The sequence below is a fragment of the Channa argus genome, chromosome 7 (assembly GCF_033026475.1).
Source record: "Channa argus isolate prfri chromosome 7, Channa argus male v1.0, whole genome shotgun sequence".
In the NCBI taxonomy this organism is placed as follows: Eukaryota; Metazoa; Chordata; class Actinopteri; order Anabantiformes; family Channidae; genus Channa; species Channa argus.
Window position 1 is genome coordinate 10236394 of NC_090203.1, and position 17596 is coordinate 10253989.

General features: G+C 38.2%; 2 protein-coding genes across 2 annotated transcripts; one reads left to right on the plus strand and one right to left on the minus strand.

The window, feature by feature from the left end:
- The first annotated feature begins 705 nt into the window (after positions 1 to 705).
- LOC137129924 (lymphocyte activation gene 3 protein-like) lies at positions 706 to 3858 on the plus strand. Its single transcript, XM_067509375.1, has 8 exons — positions 706 to 915; positions 1024 to 1144; positions 1300 to 1526; positions 1813 to 2073; positions 2177 to 2494; positions 2584 to 2838; positions 2937 to 3058; positions 3469 to 3858. Exons 1-8 carry the CDS (start codon positions 864 to 866, stop codon positions 3562 to 3564), a joined length of 1452 nt encoding a protein of 483 aa, XP_067365476.1. The 5' UTR covers positions 706 to 863; the 3' UTR covers positions 3565 to 3858.
- On the minus strand, positions 3855 to 17479 carry plekhg6 (pleckstrin homology domain containing, family G (with RhoGef domain) member 6). The gene is made up of 15 exons (XM_067509373.1): positions 16903 to 17479; positions 15089 to 15308; positions 14132 to 14266; positions 13732 to 13869; positions 13107 to 13202; positions 12943 to 12993; positions 12506 to 12655; positions 11089 to 11199; positions 9939 to 10088; positions 9723 to 9857; positions 9048 to 9167; positions 8807 to 8939; positions 8602 to 8717; positions 5635 to 7175; positions 3855 to 4451 (listed from the first exon to the last, which is right to left on the minus strand). The coding sequence occupies exons 1-15, from the start codon at positions 16920 to 16922 to the stop codon at positions 4271 to 4273; spliced, it is 3297 nt and encodes a 1098-aa protein (XP_067365474.1). The 5' UTR covers positions 16923 to 17479; the 3' UTR covers positions 3855 to 4270.
- Between the last annotated feature and the right edge of the window lie 117 nt (positions 17480 to 17596).

Below are 17596 nucleotides of genomic sequence, written 5' to 3' on the forward strand. Positions count from 1 at the left end.
TTAACAGTGATATAACAGTTGACGATAAGGAAAACAGAGAAGTGAGAATGGAGGGGATGATTCACTTTCATGTGTAATCATTTGAACATTATAAAATGTTACTAAATGACCCTGTTCCCATGCTGCTGTTGATGTTGATGATATTGATGATGCTGAGGGCTGTGAGTTAACCAGTGGTTGTAAACGTAATTGACTGGCAGTGACGGAGGAATGTCAAAGTGGTTTGATGTTGCAATTCTGTCGTCTCGGTTTCAAAAACAGCTAGAACTTCCATGAATGACACAGAAGATATTTGTAAACAAGTTTTAGTCGCAGCAGTGTGTGTAGACTATATATAACATTGAATACTATCTATCAATCTATTACAACATCTCTATAAAGGACAACTTTGAGGTCCAACACACTTCACAAACGTCCTACATATTCTACTAAACATGGTCCCACATGCTGCATTTTAACTTGTGCTTTCAAATAATGTTAGTGTTTTTAATGTTACATATCTCACAGTGTGTTCAATGTAAAAAGGGAGCAGTGAAGTAGAGAGAATCCGTGGGAGGAAGTGGGTCTCCCTGTTTACATCTCTGTCTTACTGTTTCCAGGCTGAAAAAAAATCAGACCGCATCAAAGCCTGGCTTGTAGCTGAAGTCACATGATCTACAGAGGAACTACCAAGCACTCCGCCCTCATCAATGCCCACAGGCTTATATATATACCTGATGAGACAAAACCTAAAGAAACGCATCAGAGAACACAACAGAGAACACATCAAGTGTAGAGAAAGATTTTTGGAAGCAGAGAAAAATACATTCAGGGATTTTAATTTGTGAATTATTTTGAACAGTAGTGCAGAGTGAAAACTGAATATGATGCTTTTGGAGTGTTTCATGTTTGGGGCGATTATATTTCTTATGACAGGTAACTTCATGATTTTTAAATGCAAATATCTTATAAAATGTGTACAAAGTTGACAGAATCTCTTTTGCAAACTTGAAAAAAATAAATGTGGTATCTTTTTATCCTCAGGAGCTCAATGTGAGGACATTGAGATTTTTGCTAACGAAGGCTCTGTGGCTGTCCTACCTTGTACTCATAAGCCTTGGTCCTCCTTTCCCCCTGCCATCATCTGGAGTAAAGTTAACAAAGGGTATGATGCAACTTTTCGTTTCAATCCTCACTTATCTGTGTGTTTTCTTCAGTTCCTCTCTAATTTTAACAACCACACATTCTTCCAATCACATGTTTCACCACCTGCATCTGTATGCTTATAACAATTACCTGTTTTGACACCTCCATCCACAGCACTGTTTGGAGAAAGGAGAGGAGCGGTCTGCAGTACTGGGGTGCAAGCTGGTCACAGAAAGGGAGCCAAGGGAGCCGCATACAATGTCCCCATTCCCAGTATGAAAAAGGGGCCTACAATCTCGAAATTAGCCAAGTGACGGAGGAGGATGGAGGTTTTTACTCCTGCCGCCTGGAATTTGGAGCCCAGTTTACTGAAAGCCTTGTCTACCTTAGAATCATTAAAGGTAACAAACTTATGCACAGATACAGAAGAGTCAACTATTAGTTAAGGTATTGATGAAGCATTAACTCAGTATATTTCAGTTTCTTTCCTTGAAGTAATTAAGTGTTGTGTTAAGTGTGTCAAATAAGTGTTGAGAATGAAATAAAAATCAGTTTATACCCATAAACATTGCACAAACCTATGTTCAACCCAGAGCTCTCTTTTTGGGAAGTTTGCATATTTGTATTAGAAATTGAAATTGTATTTTAATGTCACTAATTTTTTTCTCTCTTCTGAATCATTTACAGTGACCGTCTCCCCACCAGTTCCGATATGGGGAAGGGATGTGTCTGTCACTTGCAACGTTTCTCCCTGGCCTCATGGGGCATCTGTGCAGTGGATATTAAACAACAGCCCATTTGTGCCTCAGACGGAAATCTTCGCAAACACGGATGAAGCTAAAAGTGTTGTGAAGGAAAAGGCAACTGCAAAGCTGTCAGGAAACTGGACCTGTGTTGTCAGCTTTAAGGGAAAAGAGGCAAGAGCTTCAGCAACTGTGTCTGTGAAAGGTGAGATGCCGAAGAAAAATATGTACAGGACCGAAATATTTAAGCTGCTGGAAAAGGTTTTTATCGGCAGATGCTAACACAGATGCTTTCTTTGCCCATTAAGGAATCATCCAGCCATCAGATGACAACACCAAGGTGTATGCCGCTGTGGGATCTGCAGTCACGCTCCCATGTGTCTTTTCCAATGATTTAGCTCCCTCTTCAGCAGTTTGGGAGAAACTGAAACCTGGGTCTCATTTTAACCCTGCTCCCGGCCGCCTTCCGCCTTCTTTCTCTCCGTCTTTGTCATACTCTCAGTACCCCTGGGACAGGTCTGGCAGTTTGATGGAGGTTAGGTTGGAGGATGAGGGCAGGTACAGGTGCTCTGGGATAGTGGAAGAACAAAAGCTGACCCGAACTATGCAGCTTATTGTTGCCAGAAGTAAGTAAGCCATCATGAATTTGGTTTACGCCTTAGTAAAAATTCACTGGATTGTTTTCCAACAGTACACGTTATTGTCTTTTTTCCAGTTGACCGTAACATGTCAAAGAAACAAGGGTCTGTGACACTGAAATGCCAACTGTCGGACACAAGTGACATCACTGACTACGAATGGCTTCGCGTGACCTATGATCTCAATGGCACCAAGTCAGTTGAGTCCATCCAGAAGGGGAAGACTCTCACTATCAGTGGGGTGTCAGAGGAGAACCAGGGCGAATGGTTGTGTCTGTTCTATGGTAAAGAAGGCATACTAGGAAATGTAACACACCATGTTCAGCTGATGAGTAAGTTTTCTCCTTATGTTGTATAAACTTTGATTATAGACTGAATGTACAAAAATGTAATTTTGCACCCTCTCACATCTTTCTGTTTTACCTTACAGGTGGTCTGAGTGGACGAAAATCATCAGGATCATCACACAACACTGCCGCCGTGGTTGGTCTCAGCTTTCTTCTCCTGGTTCTGCTGATGATTCTTGCTCAGATGTACAAGAATCACCAAAGGGTAATTATCTGTACTTCAGTCAACAACTCATTCATTCCTCATTCATGATTTTTTGAGTTGGGGGAGAATAGAAATAGAAAAAGCTTTTCAGTTTCCAACCTTTTAACAATTTTTTCCACTGAGCTGTTGGACAGATGCAAAATCTTTAAAACGGGGGAGATTGTCTCTTCGTTTCTAAATAAGTCACTTGATTCCAGAAAATAATATACATGAATTTTGCTAGAAATAAATAACCTTACAGATTTTCAATTGTATATGGAAAGTAGGAATGAATAAATAAAGAGAGTTAAAAGACAAACAAGACAGAAGTTAACAGAAATAAAGTAATGCAGATTAGTCCATACAGAAGGGATCTTAAATTCTACTTCATGTCACATATTTTAACAATTTTGCATATTTTGTTTCCGCAGAGGAAAAGGATCTTTCAATACCCTGCTTTGGAGACTATTGTTCATACTATCTCCAATGAGCGGGAGGAGAGAGAAAGGACCCGAGTGAAAAAGTAAAGACATATTATTCAGCGGTATAGCAGGGAAACTTTCACAGTGCTAAACTGAAGTGAAATCTCTTCTCTTCTAGCCTGCATTATACGCTGGGAGACTTTTGTTTGCACAGGTTTTGTAAATATTTTCAGAGCACATGTTGTAGCAGTACTGTATTAATAACAATAATGTGGAATATGGTACATTAAAACTGTCATTTCAGCTGTAAATATTTTGATTGTTTATGTAAAGGTTGGTTTGCATGTATAATACACAATGGGAAGCAAATGTAAGACAAATAAAGTAAATTTAACAAAAGTTGAGGTGGTTTTATTTATTACACCATAAAATGTACAATCTGAATCTATTGGGTGGGTAAGAGGGGAAATACATAATATATATATAATAAAAATACAGTCACTGATAAAAAATGTTATATTATTATTATTATATTATATTATTATATTTACACTAAATACTGATCAGATGTATTATTCAAAGAACTTTTAACATTATTTTACATTACAGAATCTTTAGTGATCATGAATTCAGAGTAAATATTTTTATGTTGATGGCAACTAGACATTTGCTGCAGTATCCATTTTTTATTTGTTCAAAGAAATCTTTCTGAATTTCACATTCATAGACCGGATACAATTCTTATGATGGCAGTAGTTCTGGATCAGCAACAATAGGAGTCTGCACAGATTGTTTTGGTGCAGCTTTACAGTTACACCTGGCTACACTCCCCGTCTTCTTGCTCTGAAAGTCTCTGAAGATGCAAATGGTTCAAAGATCGGTTGATGCCCTCCAGAAGTCCTTCGCCTCCAGTTTGTAAATGATCCATGACTTCATCATCATCAAAGCACCAGCCTGACCAGTCCACATTTTCCCCATCAATAAAGACAACACTAAAGAAAAAGATAGGCCATAAATGATTTTTCCTTAACATTTGCTGTGACTGAAGTCTCACTGCTTCTAAATACTGACCTGGTCTTAAGTGCCACCACTCCATCTTCCATAATTTATCTCAATTAGATATTTTTTAAATTATGAAAAGAAATGCTGTTTATGATGCCTATGTACAAGGCCTTTGGGTGCATCCAATATTGAATTGAAGGATATCTAAATTATACCCTGATGAATTAAAGACATTTATTGAAAATGAGAGAAATGGATTAACCCCGGAGAAGTAATTCAGTTAGTTATATTAAAAATACAAAAGAAACTGTATGAAAAACTGGATGCAGGTGTAAAAAAAAGAACTTTCAAAGACAGAAATATTTTATGTTATTCAAAATGAATTCAATTTTTAGTTTAATGATGCATACAGTGTTAGAAACAGATATTAGAAACATAATTAACACATCAGGGTAAATTAAAGTTTCCATTCTCACAGAATAACGTGTTAATTATCTGCCTACACTTTAATGAAAACTAATTTCAATAGTAGAGATGTGACTGTTTAAAAATTACAAAGAAGGTAAAAGTGTGAAGAGTACAAGCTTCAGCAACAGATATAGTGAGGTGCTATAACATATGATTAGATACTTTTTGTTTTGGTTTATAAGATAAGATCATCAGGGTTGTTTGCAAACATAGGATCTAGGCTTAAGTCAGGAACCTTTCAATCACGGCCTAGAGCAAACACACAATCGACCCAGGATTTGTCGGTCCTCTGACTGTCAGGGCGCAAATTTGAACAGAATTCAGCTTTTGTTTTTATGTTTATTGTTTTTTGTAAAGCATCTAGTAACTACTGTAAAGCAAAGTAAATATATAGCATTGTGGTAGTAGTAGTGTTAGCAGTAGTAGTAACATAGTAACAGCAGTAATTTCACAGTTACAGAAAATCACCCAATATTCTGGTTATTATTTAATTTGGTTTTAGGTTCAAAGTTCAAATTACAAGACCCAGCCCCCCTTGTGACACTGGGCTAAATGAGATGACTACAAATGATTCTGTGTTAGCCTCGCTGCCTTAAATTCAGTTGAAAATTATCTACATGCAAGGAGTGGCTTTCGGAGGTGTACTTGTACTTTCTTATATAAATATAAATCAGTTACACGATAAATAATGCATGAGGTACTAACCCATTCCTCCTCTCATCATCATCTTCATCCACCAACTGCTCCTTCCATCCTTCACTCACTGTGGAGGCACGATGTCTTGTGAGCTCCACCTCCTTCTCGCCCAACTCTGTGTCTCTTTCTCCATCACCGGGTGATGGTGAGAGTGTAGTGGAAAACATAGGGGGAGGAAAAAGATTCCCTGAGCTCATATTGGTCGTTTTTAAGTTTCTGTCTCTCTTTAACCCATCTCGGTCCCTAAGTCGTCCTTTGGCTCTCTCCAGAAGACCCTCCAGGGGTGAGGGGGGTCCATTTAGATTATTCTCTGATATGACAGAAGGGTTTTTTTGTTCTTGTTGTAAAGTACACAGGCTACTGGAGGTCAGATGAAGTCTATAACTTTCTTCAGTGCCAGTGCCAGAAATGGAGGACCTTCTTTGGGTTTTCATTTTGAGTTTCTTGTTTTGAAAGTCTGGATCAGGCAGCTCAGATTCTGACAAGGCTTGGTAATCTGTAAGCACTCTATCATGCATGCTCCAAAACATACCTTGGTTAAACTTTAAGGAGCCTAGTTTGAGCACCCGGTGTGAATCCTTACTTTGGCCAGTAGAAATCGATTTTCTTTTGTTGTTTAGGTTGTAGTCTGAGCCATAGTAAGGGGAAGAGTTGCTGTTGGAAGCAGCAAATGTCTCTCTTGACTCATGCTTTGTTGTCGGAGCCAAGGGGTTCTGAAGTGTGCTCACTGGCCTCTTTCTCTGTAACCCGGGTGACTTTAAATTTTTAAAGAATCCCCAAGACTCCTTAAAAGTCTCCATATCATCAGAATCACTGGGGATGGAAGATCTGCTGGTGTCCCTTTTGACTGACTGGGAATCTGAGTTTCTCCTTGTTGATATTCCTACTTCCTGGGGAAGTCTTTGAAACTCAATATCCTCCCTGGATATTGTTGGTTGATCGCAACATTGTAAAGTGCTATCTTCGTTTGTTGGGTAGTCAACATCTGGTAATTCACCTAATGAAAGAGCATGGGGTCCATTTAGGTTATATCTTGAGGAATCTGCAGGAGTACTGCGAAATAGATTATCCAGATGGGAGGCCCGGTGGTTAAAGGCCACTCTTTGCTCATTTGTCATCTGAGATTCAACTATTTTGTCTTCTTCCTCTATCTGGTTCCCACCTTGATCTCCTCTCAACCCCATTTCTATCCATTCAGGTCCTTTGACCATTTGTTGATGACCATACAATCTCTTATGCACAGATTTATGTTTCTTGTGGATGGGCTGTGGGAGCCAATGAGCTGATCCACTCTTGTTTGAAGCGAAATCATCAGGTTGACAGTGTTCTTCTGCATTATGAGATTCCAACATCCCGTTCATTGACTGGTGTGAAATTTGTTCATCAGTAGGTTCATCTGTAAAGGTTTCTTCATCTGACTGTGTAAAAGTTTGATCTGTGTCTAAATCATCAGGCTCAACATCTGTACTAGATCTGGCTTCAAACTGCTGAAATTTCCAGTTCTCAAGTTGTCGGTTTGTCTCTCTCTGTCTCAGGTTCCTTACAATTTCCTGTCAACACGGCATAGTGATGAAAAAGAAATACATTTTTCAGTACAGCAGTTCTGCAATGAATTCTACTTATAAAGTTATAATTTCTGATTTTTTAGTTGAAACTTTGAGAAAGGTTGTAATTCTATGTGTTCATTGTGTTGGACTTATTGGTGTGCATTATATTAAGAGATGGTTGTAATATTTTAGGCCCCTCAGTCTTTTTAGATAGGATGGCAACACATTAGAACCACCTCTTAATGTTGTTTTAGAGTCTGTACTTAGAAACAACAGACCTTTGGTATAAATTCTATAGTTCATAATGAAACACTCCCTTTAGTAGGAAGCACTATTATAGTCTAGCATGCAAATTTTACATTTGATATAGGCAATAATGTAAGTCAGAGTAATTAGAATTTCTTCTGTGTGAACAATGAAGTTTTGCAACTGATGTATTTCACCAAGTAAGTTACCACTTGGATCCATCAGTAACAGGATTAATCTTTTATTAACTGTATCCAACAGTTATTGACTTTGATCAGTCTGGACAAAAGTCGAGGATGAACTGGGTTCATTTCCAATAGCTGCACTGCTAACAGGACTGAAAAGAGAGTACCATTCTTCTTCTACTTTCAGGGGTCACCAAAGCGAATCATGTGCCTCCATCTCACCCTGTCCACTGCATCCTCTTCTCTCACACCAGCTAACTTCATGTTCTCTCTCTCTACATCCACAAATCTCCTCTTTGCTCTTCCTCTAGACTTCCTGCCTGGCAGCTCCAACCTCATCATACTTCTACATATATTCACAGTTTCTCCTCTGAACATGTCCAACCACCTCAATCTGGTCTCTCTGACTTTATCTCCAAAACATCTAACATGAGCTGTCCCTCTGATGTCCTCATCCCTGATCCTGTCCATCCTTGTCACTCCCAAAAAGAACCTCAACATCTTAAGCTCTGCTACCTCCAGCTCTGCCTCCTGTCTTTTCTTCAGTGCCACTGTCTCTAAGTCGAACAACATCGAACATCAAATTCTATTGCCACCTCTCCTAGACACTTCCATACCTCCATAGGTATGTCATCAGGACCAACTGCCTTTCCACTCTCCTCCTCACTTCACTCTTACTAATCTTTGCTACTTCCTGCTCCACACTAGTCTCCCCTTTTACTCTTCGTTCTCTTTCATTTTACGTATTCATCAACTCTTCAAAGTACTCCTTCCATCTTTCCATCACACTCCTGGCATCTGCCAATACATTTCTATCCTTATTTTTAACCACCCGAACCTGCTGCCCATCCTTTCTATCTATATCTCTTTGCCTCACCAATTTTTGCAAATCCACCTCTCCCTCTTTAGTGTATAACCTAGCATACAAGTCCTCATATGCTCTGTGTTTGGCCATTAGTTACCATTCAGTATGAATATTTGGTCAGTAATGATTTTACCTTTGCATTGTGGATGGCGGACACCCATCTGGAGCAGCTTTCTGAGGTGCTGGCTGCAAATATGTAGACATTCATAACACTGCAGAGCTCGCCTACCTCCACAAGAACAAAAGAACCTGAGAGAAGGGGAGACATCATTATGAGAACTACATTTACACAGAATTCAATTTACCTGGTTCAGTGTCTACAAGTAAACATTACTCACAGCCATCTTTCAGTGCTACGCAGTGTGTTCTGTCAAGGGCGAGAGGAGGCCGAACCACCTTCAGCCGTTCTCCTTTCTTTTGGACTTTGGTCATTAGAAGCACATCTGAGAAAAGTAGAGCCACCACCTCCAGCTGCATCAAACCATGTGAAAGGAAAATCAAAAAAGGAAACAGTTACAAAAGGGTGGTCTAAAGGGAATATTTAAATGAGGAGTAACTTCCTACAGCAGCCCTGGTCACCTTGCTGTCTTTTCTGCCTCGAATCTTCAAGTTCTCCTCCAGCAACAGCCTGCGAACAACCTTAGGACCCACTCCACTGATGGGGCATGTTAGATCAAACTGGGAGATCTCTTTTACATGCTGACAAAGGAAAACACTACGGATAATAAGAAATAGCTTTTACAGAATATTGCTGCAGATCTACAGTATATTGTTTTGTAGTGTTATTAACCTGCCCGACATCTCACGTCTCCTCTTAATGATTTGATTGTTTAGGACGATTTTTTAATTTTCTTTTGTATTTGGTATAAATTTTATATTATGGTATAAATAAATTGTGTGCTTTACTGTGTAGCTTCACTGCTGACTTTTTAGCAGCAAAAATTACTGTAGTTGGGTAGTGTGTTATATGTCCTTATAAAGGTAGATTTAATATCTTACGTTAAATTTGAAATGTGCAAATGTTTATTAAAACACTTTCAGTGAACCAGCATGAACAAAACTGACACCTGTGCTTTTCTCACATGTCAAAATGTCTTCTATGACAAAGGCCCAAAGGTGAAAAGTTTGCTTCAGTTGAAGATTTGAACAAATAAAATTTTCACTAATGTGGACTCCAGATAATTCACACATGCAAAAGAAAATTCTGCTCATCAAATTATTTATAAAGGTATTTTCAAGAAAACAATGTTTTACCTTGTCAATTTCTTCATTTATTCCTTCTACCTTGTATCCTTCCACTCTCTGAGCAGAGATGGAGAGAGCAAGCTCCTCGTCTTTGAGCTTCAGATAGTCGTTGATACTCTCCAAAAATCCATTTACACTGGATAACTGAAATAAAGTGGGCTTGATGAAGCTTGTTGATCTGTAAAGGAAAACTAATTTGTGCTGAATTAAGTGTTTGATCCTCACCATGCTTCTGAGAGTGTACTGTACATGTGGGTCCTGGGTGGATCTGAGCACAGCTTTGAGCAGCAGAGGGTACTTTGTGATCCTTTGATGGGGTTTGGCCTGCATGTCCCCAAGCCGCATCCGCTCGCACTGAGGATGAGTTTCCACCCACTGGACAGGACAAAAACACAATAACACAGCTTTAACATGGACCTTTTCAGACAGGAAGTGTTTTATGACAAAGTCTTTTAAAATGTGAATGAAAAATTATTACAAACATATGAAAAGAAAGACTCAGTGGAAATTAGAGCCAAACAGCATCATTAATTAGCCTAAAGACTATAGCCATCCAGACACTTTTGGTTTGAATTCTCAAACCTTAAAAAAATTGTTTTAACTTCATAAAATATTGGAAAATCAAATTTTGGGAGAATTAATTCTTCCATTCACCTCTACTGCATTTGAGGTGATGTATATTGATATTGCAAAGGCATGACAAATAAAGCCGCTTCCATCAAAAGAAAGACTACAACGAGGGGGGTTGTTTTTGTTTTGTGTGATGTGAACAACCAGACCCTTAACGCCCACCGAGTACTCTACCATTTCTTGGCAAAATGTGTCTATACAGTAACTGTCAAACAATATCACCTCCTACTCAGGTTGACACTAGGAGGGTATGACATAAGTGAAAAAGCAAGTGGTAAATTGTGTGCGGAACCTGTTGAAATATATGCTCTTTTCTTTAGCATTGGTTATACTGCAAATACTAATAGTAATACTGGGTGCTATGTTTATATGAAGAACATTCAATTGTTGCAGGTGTTAAAGATCAACATTGTGGTTGTTTTTTTTGTGTGTGCAGGACAGTGCCTCTAGTCTTGCAGCCCGTTGTCCTGCACTCAGTGTAGTGAACTAGAAATCCTTCAAACCACTGTTGAATTGAATCATTTGGAGAAGACGTTGGTGTGACAAGAGGTTGCCCTTCAGGAAGCAGCTATGAGAAGGTGTTATGTAAGCAACACAAACCACACAATAATAACAGAACAGTTAGTCATTACACTGAATTCCATTCAGGTAACAATAGGGTTAGTGTGGGAGAGTGATTCATCCTCAAATCTGTGCGTGCTTGTGTTGTATGCCATGCATATTGATCACTTGTGCTTTACTGTACCTGAACATAAGTGAGGAAATGTGGGTTGCTCTCCATCTGCCTGCGCGTGAACTCTAAATTGTTTTCCTCCTCCCAACAGTAATCCTTATAGCAGGAGAAACGCTCATGGAACTACGGATAAAAAGAAAGTTTACACATAAAGATCTGGTAAACAGTCTTGAATACACAGTGAGCAAACAAAACTAACTCACTGAAGTACCACTTTATGTAAAAGCCATTGAGTTTGATACAAGAAGAATGTGCTGGAGGTTAGTCAAGGTTCAACATGCAGCCTTTGATGGAAATGTAACCGATCCAGTGCACATATACAAAGAGTTAACTTTTTATTAAAGTAGGATTCAGCTGGTACCAGATAAACTCTGTGGGGTTTTTAGTGAGTGCAAGAGTACATGTATTTTTTTTTTTTACCATGTTAAGTGGATTTTTTATTTTATTTTTTTTTGGAAATACCATTTTAGACACAATTTCTTGTTAATAGCAATCTTTCTGTATGTCTTCAAAGTGTAATTACAGGGGATTTTTAACTTAATTAGCACTTGGCCTTTGTTGCAGCTCTGTCATGCACAAATGGGTTTTTAAACATCTAAGTATGCAAAGTAACTGGAAACTTCAACTATCAAATCAAATTGGTGGATTAAAACATGTCACATAACCTAGTTGAAATGCAGAGTAACTAACTTAATTTACTTATTTAGTCCATTATTACACCTAAATACAACTTTGAAGCACTTCAACATACTTTAACGTAACTGCAAGTCAGATGGGAAGCTTGTCTTTTTGTTCCACTACTTTATGCAGATGTAGATTCTTATATAACACACTATAATGTGTTGCACTATTTTGGTTTTTGTCTCTTTGATCTTTATCCTTATTTAGTGTAATTTTCTTTGCCAGACTGTTCTCAATAGAGAGTCTGTCGAAAAAATCTGGACTAGACTTGTACATATAGAAACTCTTGGTGGAGTAGTTGTTTCACATGGAGCATTGCTTAGGCAAGTACTTGGTGTCTTTACTTGAGTATTGACTTGTATACTTGTGTACTCCTACTACCTATGCAGAAAAGCAGTGGAATAATAGACAAAGATGACTTTACTCAGGTGCATCTCTGCAGAACTGCATTGCATTTAAAGAAATCAACCTATATTTTCTTCATTTGGCAAATGCTTTTTGTACAAAGCAACATGCAAAAATGCATTCACACGCAACTGGAAAAAAGCCAGGCCTCATCACATATTGCATGTGCTGAAGGCATGCTCAGAACAGTAACCAGTACAGTCAGCAGTTGTACAGTCTAAGCAGTACAATTGCTTAGAGCTGTTTTTTTGTATTATTTTAATAAAGACTTAGGGGGTAGGATACAGTCATTTCCATTACTGACTGACATATGAATGTAACCTTGAAGACAGTGAGCTCTTACCTGCAGACAACCAGCCTCTAATCTCATGGGGTCAAAGGGCTTGCCTGTAGTCTGAGCCTCATGTAACATGGGGTAAATTACTTCCTTCCAGAAGAGCTGGTGTGCAGTGAGGATGGAGAAGAGGTTGGAGAAAAGCAGCTCAGGGGTCACCTGTTGCAACAGGAAGTCAAAACAAAAATAAAAATTATAGCGTTAATGTTAAATACCCATGCTCTTTGATATTTTCCGTCTTGTCAGTGGAAATGTTTTGTTGTGCTTAATTTTCCACTTCGTGTATTGTATTATGTATCAGCTTGAGCGGATGTTCTCGTGTAAGTCAATGTATGTCAATGGTATGCAGATCAGTGGAAACTAGCCCTGCATGTTGAGTGAGCTCTGCCGCAGGTATATTTGTTTATGTTCCAATGTAGATGAGGCAGCATGCTCTCTGGACTGACCTCCGAGAGAAATCCATGTTGATGCAGGTTGACAAGAGCAGCAACAACCAACTGTGAAAGGCACACACAGCATTGGTAAACATTGTGTGGGAAATCCTTTTTCAGATGTGTCAAACATCAAACATCTTTTTTATCATGAAAGGAGTTAGAGATTGATATCTTACATCTTTGATGATTATTAGTTTGTTGATGTACGTGAGTTCAGTGTGGACAAACTCCCACAGCGCCTCCTGTTGGTGTCTCTGCATCTTGGATAATGTCTAAGGAAAGAATTTGAGACATTTGCTAAATATTATCAGGGAATGTGTAAAATGGCAAAGTTTTAGGTTGGCAACATTCTGTTTTACTTACTGTCAAACAATCACACAAAAAACAAAAACAAAGTATTAGTGAATCATTTAATGCGTTCCAGCTTTCCCAGCCTCTCAAGACCATGAAGTCCTTCTAAGGTTAAATCAAGAGAAAAAAGCAAGACCATTTCTCCAAACTCCAAAGTAGTGTTATGCAAGAATTAGTCTGGAGTAAATAGATTATTTGACTATGTTCAGCTGGCTGCATGACTCAGACTTACTACAGTAATCATATTCTTTGTATTGAAAAACATGTCTCCCAGTGCTGGTTATTGTGTTTTTAAGACATTTCAGACAACAGCTGAGGTCTTTGGCACAAAGTAATAAGCTTGATCAGGCATTAGTTTTAAAAAGAAATTAATTGTTTTATCAAAATCCCTTTTTGTTTGGGTCATTAAAAATAAAGAATGTTGCTAGATATTTTTTTAAGAGCCCGTACTGAGTGAGACTGCACTATATTCGTCCAACTCTTCTCAAGTGTTGTCTCTGGACTTCCTTCCTTCCATCTCCACTTTAGGCTGACTGGCACAGGAAAGGCCTCCAGTTCCATTTTCAACACATCGAGCTGACCTCGCTCCTGAGGGATTGGAAAAGACAGCAAATTGCCAAAATAAAAAACTGACGGAAAGTCTGACGTTATAGCGAATCATAAGTTCCTCAGAAGTTCATTAACATTTGCAATAAAAACTTGTGGTCAGTCATTACATTTAAAAGTATGCCAGCGGGGAAGAACAGGCAGCGCTGTGGTTGGCACTGTGGGCGGACACAGATAGAGCAAATCTCTATCTGTTTCTACACATGTAAGCGTGAAATGTGATGAGCAGGAGACAATATAATACCTCAGACGTTGAGTTTTTGTCAGATGCTCCCTGGCTAAACAGAACTTGTCTTAGTGCAGTTCTAGGTTTGGCTCCTGCAGATGCTCCTTTGCTCACTGTTGCAAAGTCTGTCACAACTTTCTGCTTGGTCCTCCGCTGGAATGGAAAAGAAAAAACATTTCATTTAAATATTCCAGAGGACCAAACATGTTTCAAAGTTTAAATCAACAATCATAAGACTAAGAACATATACTGTAAGCTTACATAAGATAAACAAAATAAGATAAGCTGTGTAATTATCTCAAAACTGTGCTTATTTATCTATGTTTTGGTCTTTTACAGACTTCAGTGCACGTCAGCATGTTATACCCACGGGGTATTTCCTCAAAATTTCCTTATACTTTTTAACACCATTTGAAAGTGCAGAAATATTCAGTTACATGTAAAATACAAAATACAGACGTATTTTTTATACGTAAGTTCCCAGTGTAAAAGCACTTTTTATATGAAATGCTCCCTTCAATACTGCAAGACACTATTAAAGGATCTATTAAAGGACTGTATTAGTAATAGTTTAAATGTTCAATGTACATTTTAAACTATTTGTGTTGTGTTGAGGTAAAGTATTACGCATTGTGTTTGTTTAAATATTCCCTAATAAATATTTCCTTAAAAAAATAACTAACTAAATAATAATAACTAAAGGACTAAAATTCCACACTGAAATGAATAAGAAGATTTTTCGACCAAACAATTGATCACATTTTAGAGACTCATTAGAAGGTTTGTATTAACAATTATTTGCAAAAGATCCAAAATAACAACTGTCAAATGTCAGACAAATGTAGTCGAGGTAAAATACAATGTTTTTCGATTCAATATTTAAATTACAAAGTAGCATAGGAAGTGTAAATTCATCTGTACATCATCAACGTCGACAGTTATAAACGTGAACTTGAGTGGCTACATGTCACTTGCCTGATAACCAATGGTATTGAACTTGTGTTTGTCTGCTGACCCCCTGTGGTGATGGTTTATCTCTGCAGCTGCTGTCGTCCCATCAACAACATCTGTCTCTCTGCTCTCTGCGTCCCTCTGCCTCTCCACGTCCACACTGTCTCGCCTTGGCACGGATTCTTCCACCATCGATGATTCATTTCCCCCACCACTGTTTACATGTGGAGCTTTTGAGGAAAGGCTGTGGATAAGCAGACAGTGTTAATGGTGTGAGGACAAAGAGGAGAGCAGTTAAACTTCAGAAAAGGCTTAAAAGATGCAAAGAGATTAGATGATGGGATACTGTGTACATTGTTTTTTTAAAGGGTGTACTAAGGATAAAGCTTTATAAATGCTACACAAAAAAAGGGCAAAATGGCCTGACCTTTTGGCTTCAGAGCTCTAAAATGAAAGCAATGTCTGTGTATCAAAGACTACATGTGTATTCAGTTTAATCACTGACAATATTTAACTTTTTTTTTTTACTGTATGTTCACTGTTAATTATATTTCAATGTGAAATCAATGTAAGCCATGTTACATACTACAGTATTTATAGCCTAAGCTTTGCAGTGCCTGTCACCAGAATGCACAAAAATAAATCAAATACATAAAACCAAATGAATTATCAGACCATGACAATTCATGCCCACATGATTGATCGGGCTTCAGAGGCTGTTTCAAGATGAGTTTAATAGTATGCCAGTCAGGATACAGTTTGAGTTCTGTATAGCTAATCATTTGTACACATTGACACATGTGACCAGATTGGAATTTGCTAAATGTCATCAGTTCATTTTTGGTACTGAGCTTGAAACTCTGAGAGGTACCTTCAGGTCAATAGGCACCTGAAGAGTTGGTTATTTAGGCATTTATGGATTACTTATTATTATTATTTTTATTGTTATTATTATTATTATTATTGAAACAATTTTTTAGGATTTAGTGATACAACTATGATTTTTATGCTTTCTTATTACTTATTGTGACCCCTCAGGTTTGTCTGATATTATTCTGTTTGACTTTCGACCAAAATACTGCAAAAATTGCGATGCAAAACCCATAATGTAAAAACTTGATTGAATCTCTGACGCACTAAATACAAGGACTCTGTCAGGTAACCAGGGAAGTCAAAGGAGCAGCAACCTGCTTCAGTTACACACCTCTGCAGGTCATAGTATAACTTTGGGATTCAACAGACATTAGTTCCTACAAACCTGTCATTGCAACTAATACATTTATGTTACATGGAAGAATGTGCTTCCTTTTTCATGAAGCTACTATAATCTACTGCCTCAGTCATTACATTCAATTCTTACATGCTGCTGGGCTGGTGTTACTTAAATGTTGAAATAACAGGGAACAGGGAGGCTCATCTAACTTACTCTAAATCATATTTATTGTTTTTAAAACTCATTGTAAAAGCAAAGACACTCACAATGATTAAACATCCTGCAGACAGGTACATTGCACTAATCCACTCATAATATACTGTAGAACATCAAGGGACTGACACAAGTGCTTTCATCACGCTGTCACACCTGTCTACAATCACTGTCTTAATGCCACTAAACACACTAAAGATGTCTGAAACTGAATCATGTCTATTTGTAACACAGAAAACGGAACAACAAAATCAGGCCTCCTGGTAGTTTTATAGACTCAGTAAATAAAATAATCAATTGCCACAGAAGATCCAGCAGCAACACAAAAGTGATGGCATTAAAGACATGAAGGACTGTGCTCTACTTTCACCTTAAACACTGGCTTTACAATTAATAAAGTTATAGACTTTACCTGGACTTGGCTGGATCCATTTTGTTTCACAAAGTCATGTTTGGTTTCTGTTGCCTTTCTCCTCCTTTCTCTCTCTCTCTCTGTCTCTCTGCCTGGATGGGCCCCTCCCTCTCATCTTTTCACCTGCACCCCTGCCCTCTGCAACTGGCCCGACGGGAACAACTGGATTCTGCAGCCAACAAATTAGTGCTCAGGTTGATTAATATACTGCAGTTAAAAGTGTTCAGTTGTGCAGAGGTGGTGACTGATTTCTTTAAGGATGATCTGTTGTCGTTTCATGTTAATCATGCTTAGTGATCACCCTGAATTTACAGGACAACATTTTTCAGAGGGGAACAGGGTTTTATGTTTTTATAAAACAAAGCAGCATTTGTTTTCTCTTATTACAAAGAGGATGCACTGTTATGAAACGAACCTTGGGAATCTGGTGTTTGATAGTAGCAACAAAAAAAAAAAAAATACAAGGAAGAGGTTATAAGAGCCCCATAAAGACAGTTGAATCTATAGTAGGAAGTATGTTGTCACAGATGTGATCAATTGTTTAATCTCTCAGGCTGGAATGTAGACTGGGAGCATGCCCGAAGTCAAATACCTGGTTAGATTTTTATTAACAATCAAATACTTAAAACTTCAACCACAAACTGCACCCTGAGCTTTTTCACAGCAGCCATCTGGAGCCTTGGGACAAATTAAC

What these genes read in the sequence shown, in the direction of transcription:
- LOC137129924 (XM_067509375.1), top strand. Translation starts at nt 864, where the DNA reads ATGATGCTTTTGGAGTGTTTCATGTTTGGGGCGATTATATTTCTTATG. An exon ending in GATTATATTTCTTATGACAG is followed by an intron (nt 916 to 1,023) that starts GTAACTTCATGA and finishes TTTTATCCTCAG; the next exon opens with GAGCTCAATGTGAGGACATT. An exon ending in CTACCTTAGAATCATTAAAG is followed by an intron (nt 1,527 to 1,812) that starts GTAACAAACTTA and finishes AATCATTTACAG; the next exon opens with TGACCGTCTCCCCACCAGTT.
- plekhg6 (XM_067509373.1), bottom strand. Translation starts at nt 16,922, where the DNA reads ATGGATCCAGCCAAGTCCAG. An exon ending in TCAATACCATTGGTTATCAG is followed by an intron (nt 14,267 to 15,088) that starts GCAAGTGACATG and finishes TTTCCATTCCAG; the next exon opens with CGGAGGACCAAGCAGAAAGT. An exon ending in ATTTCCTCACTTATGTTCAG is followed by an intron (nt 10,089 to 11,088) that starts GTACAGTAAAGC and finishes TGTCCTGTCCAG; the next exon opens with TGGGTGGAAACTCATCCTCA.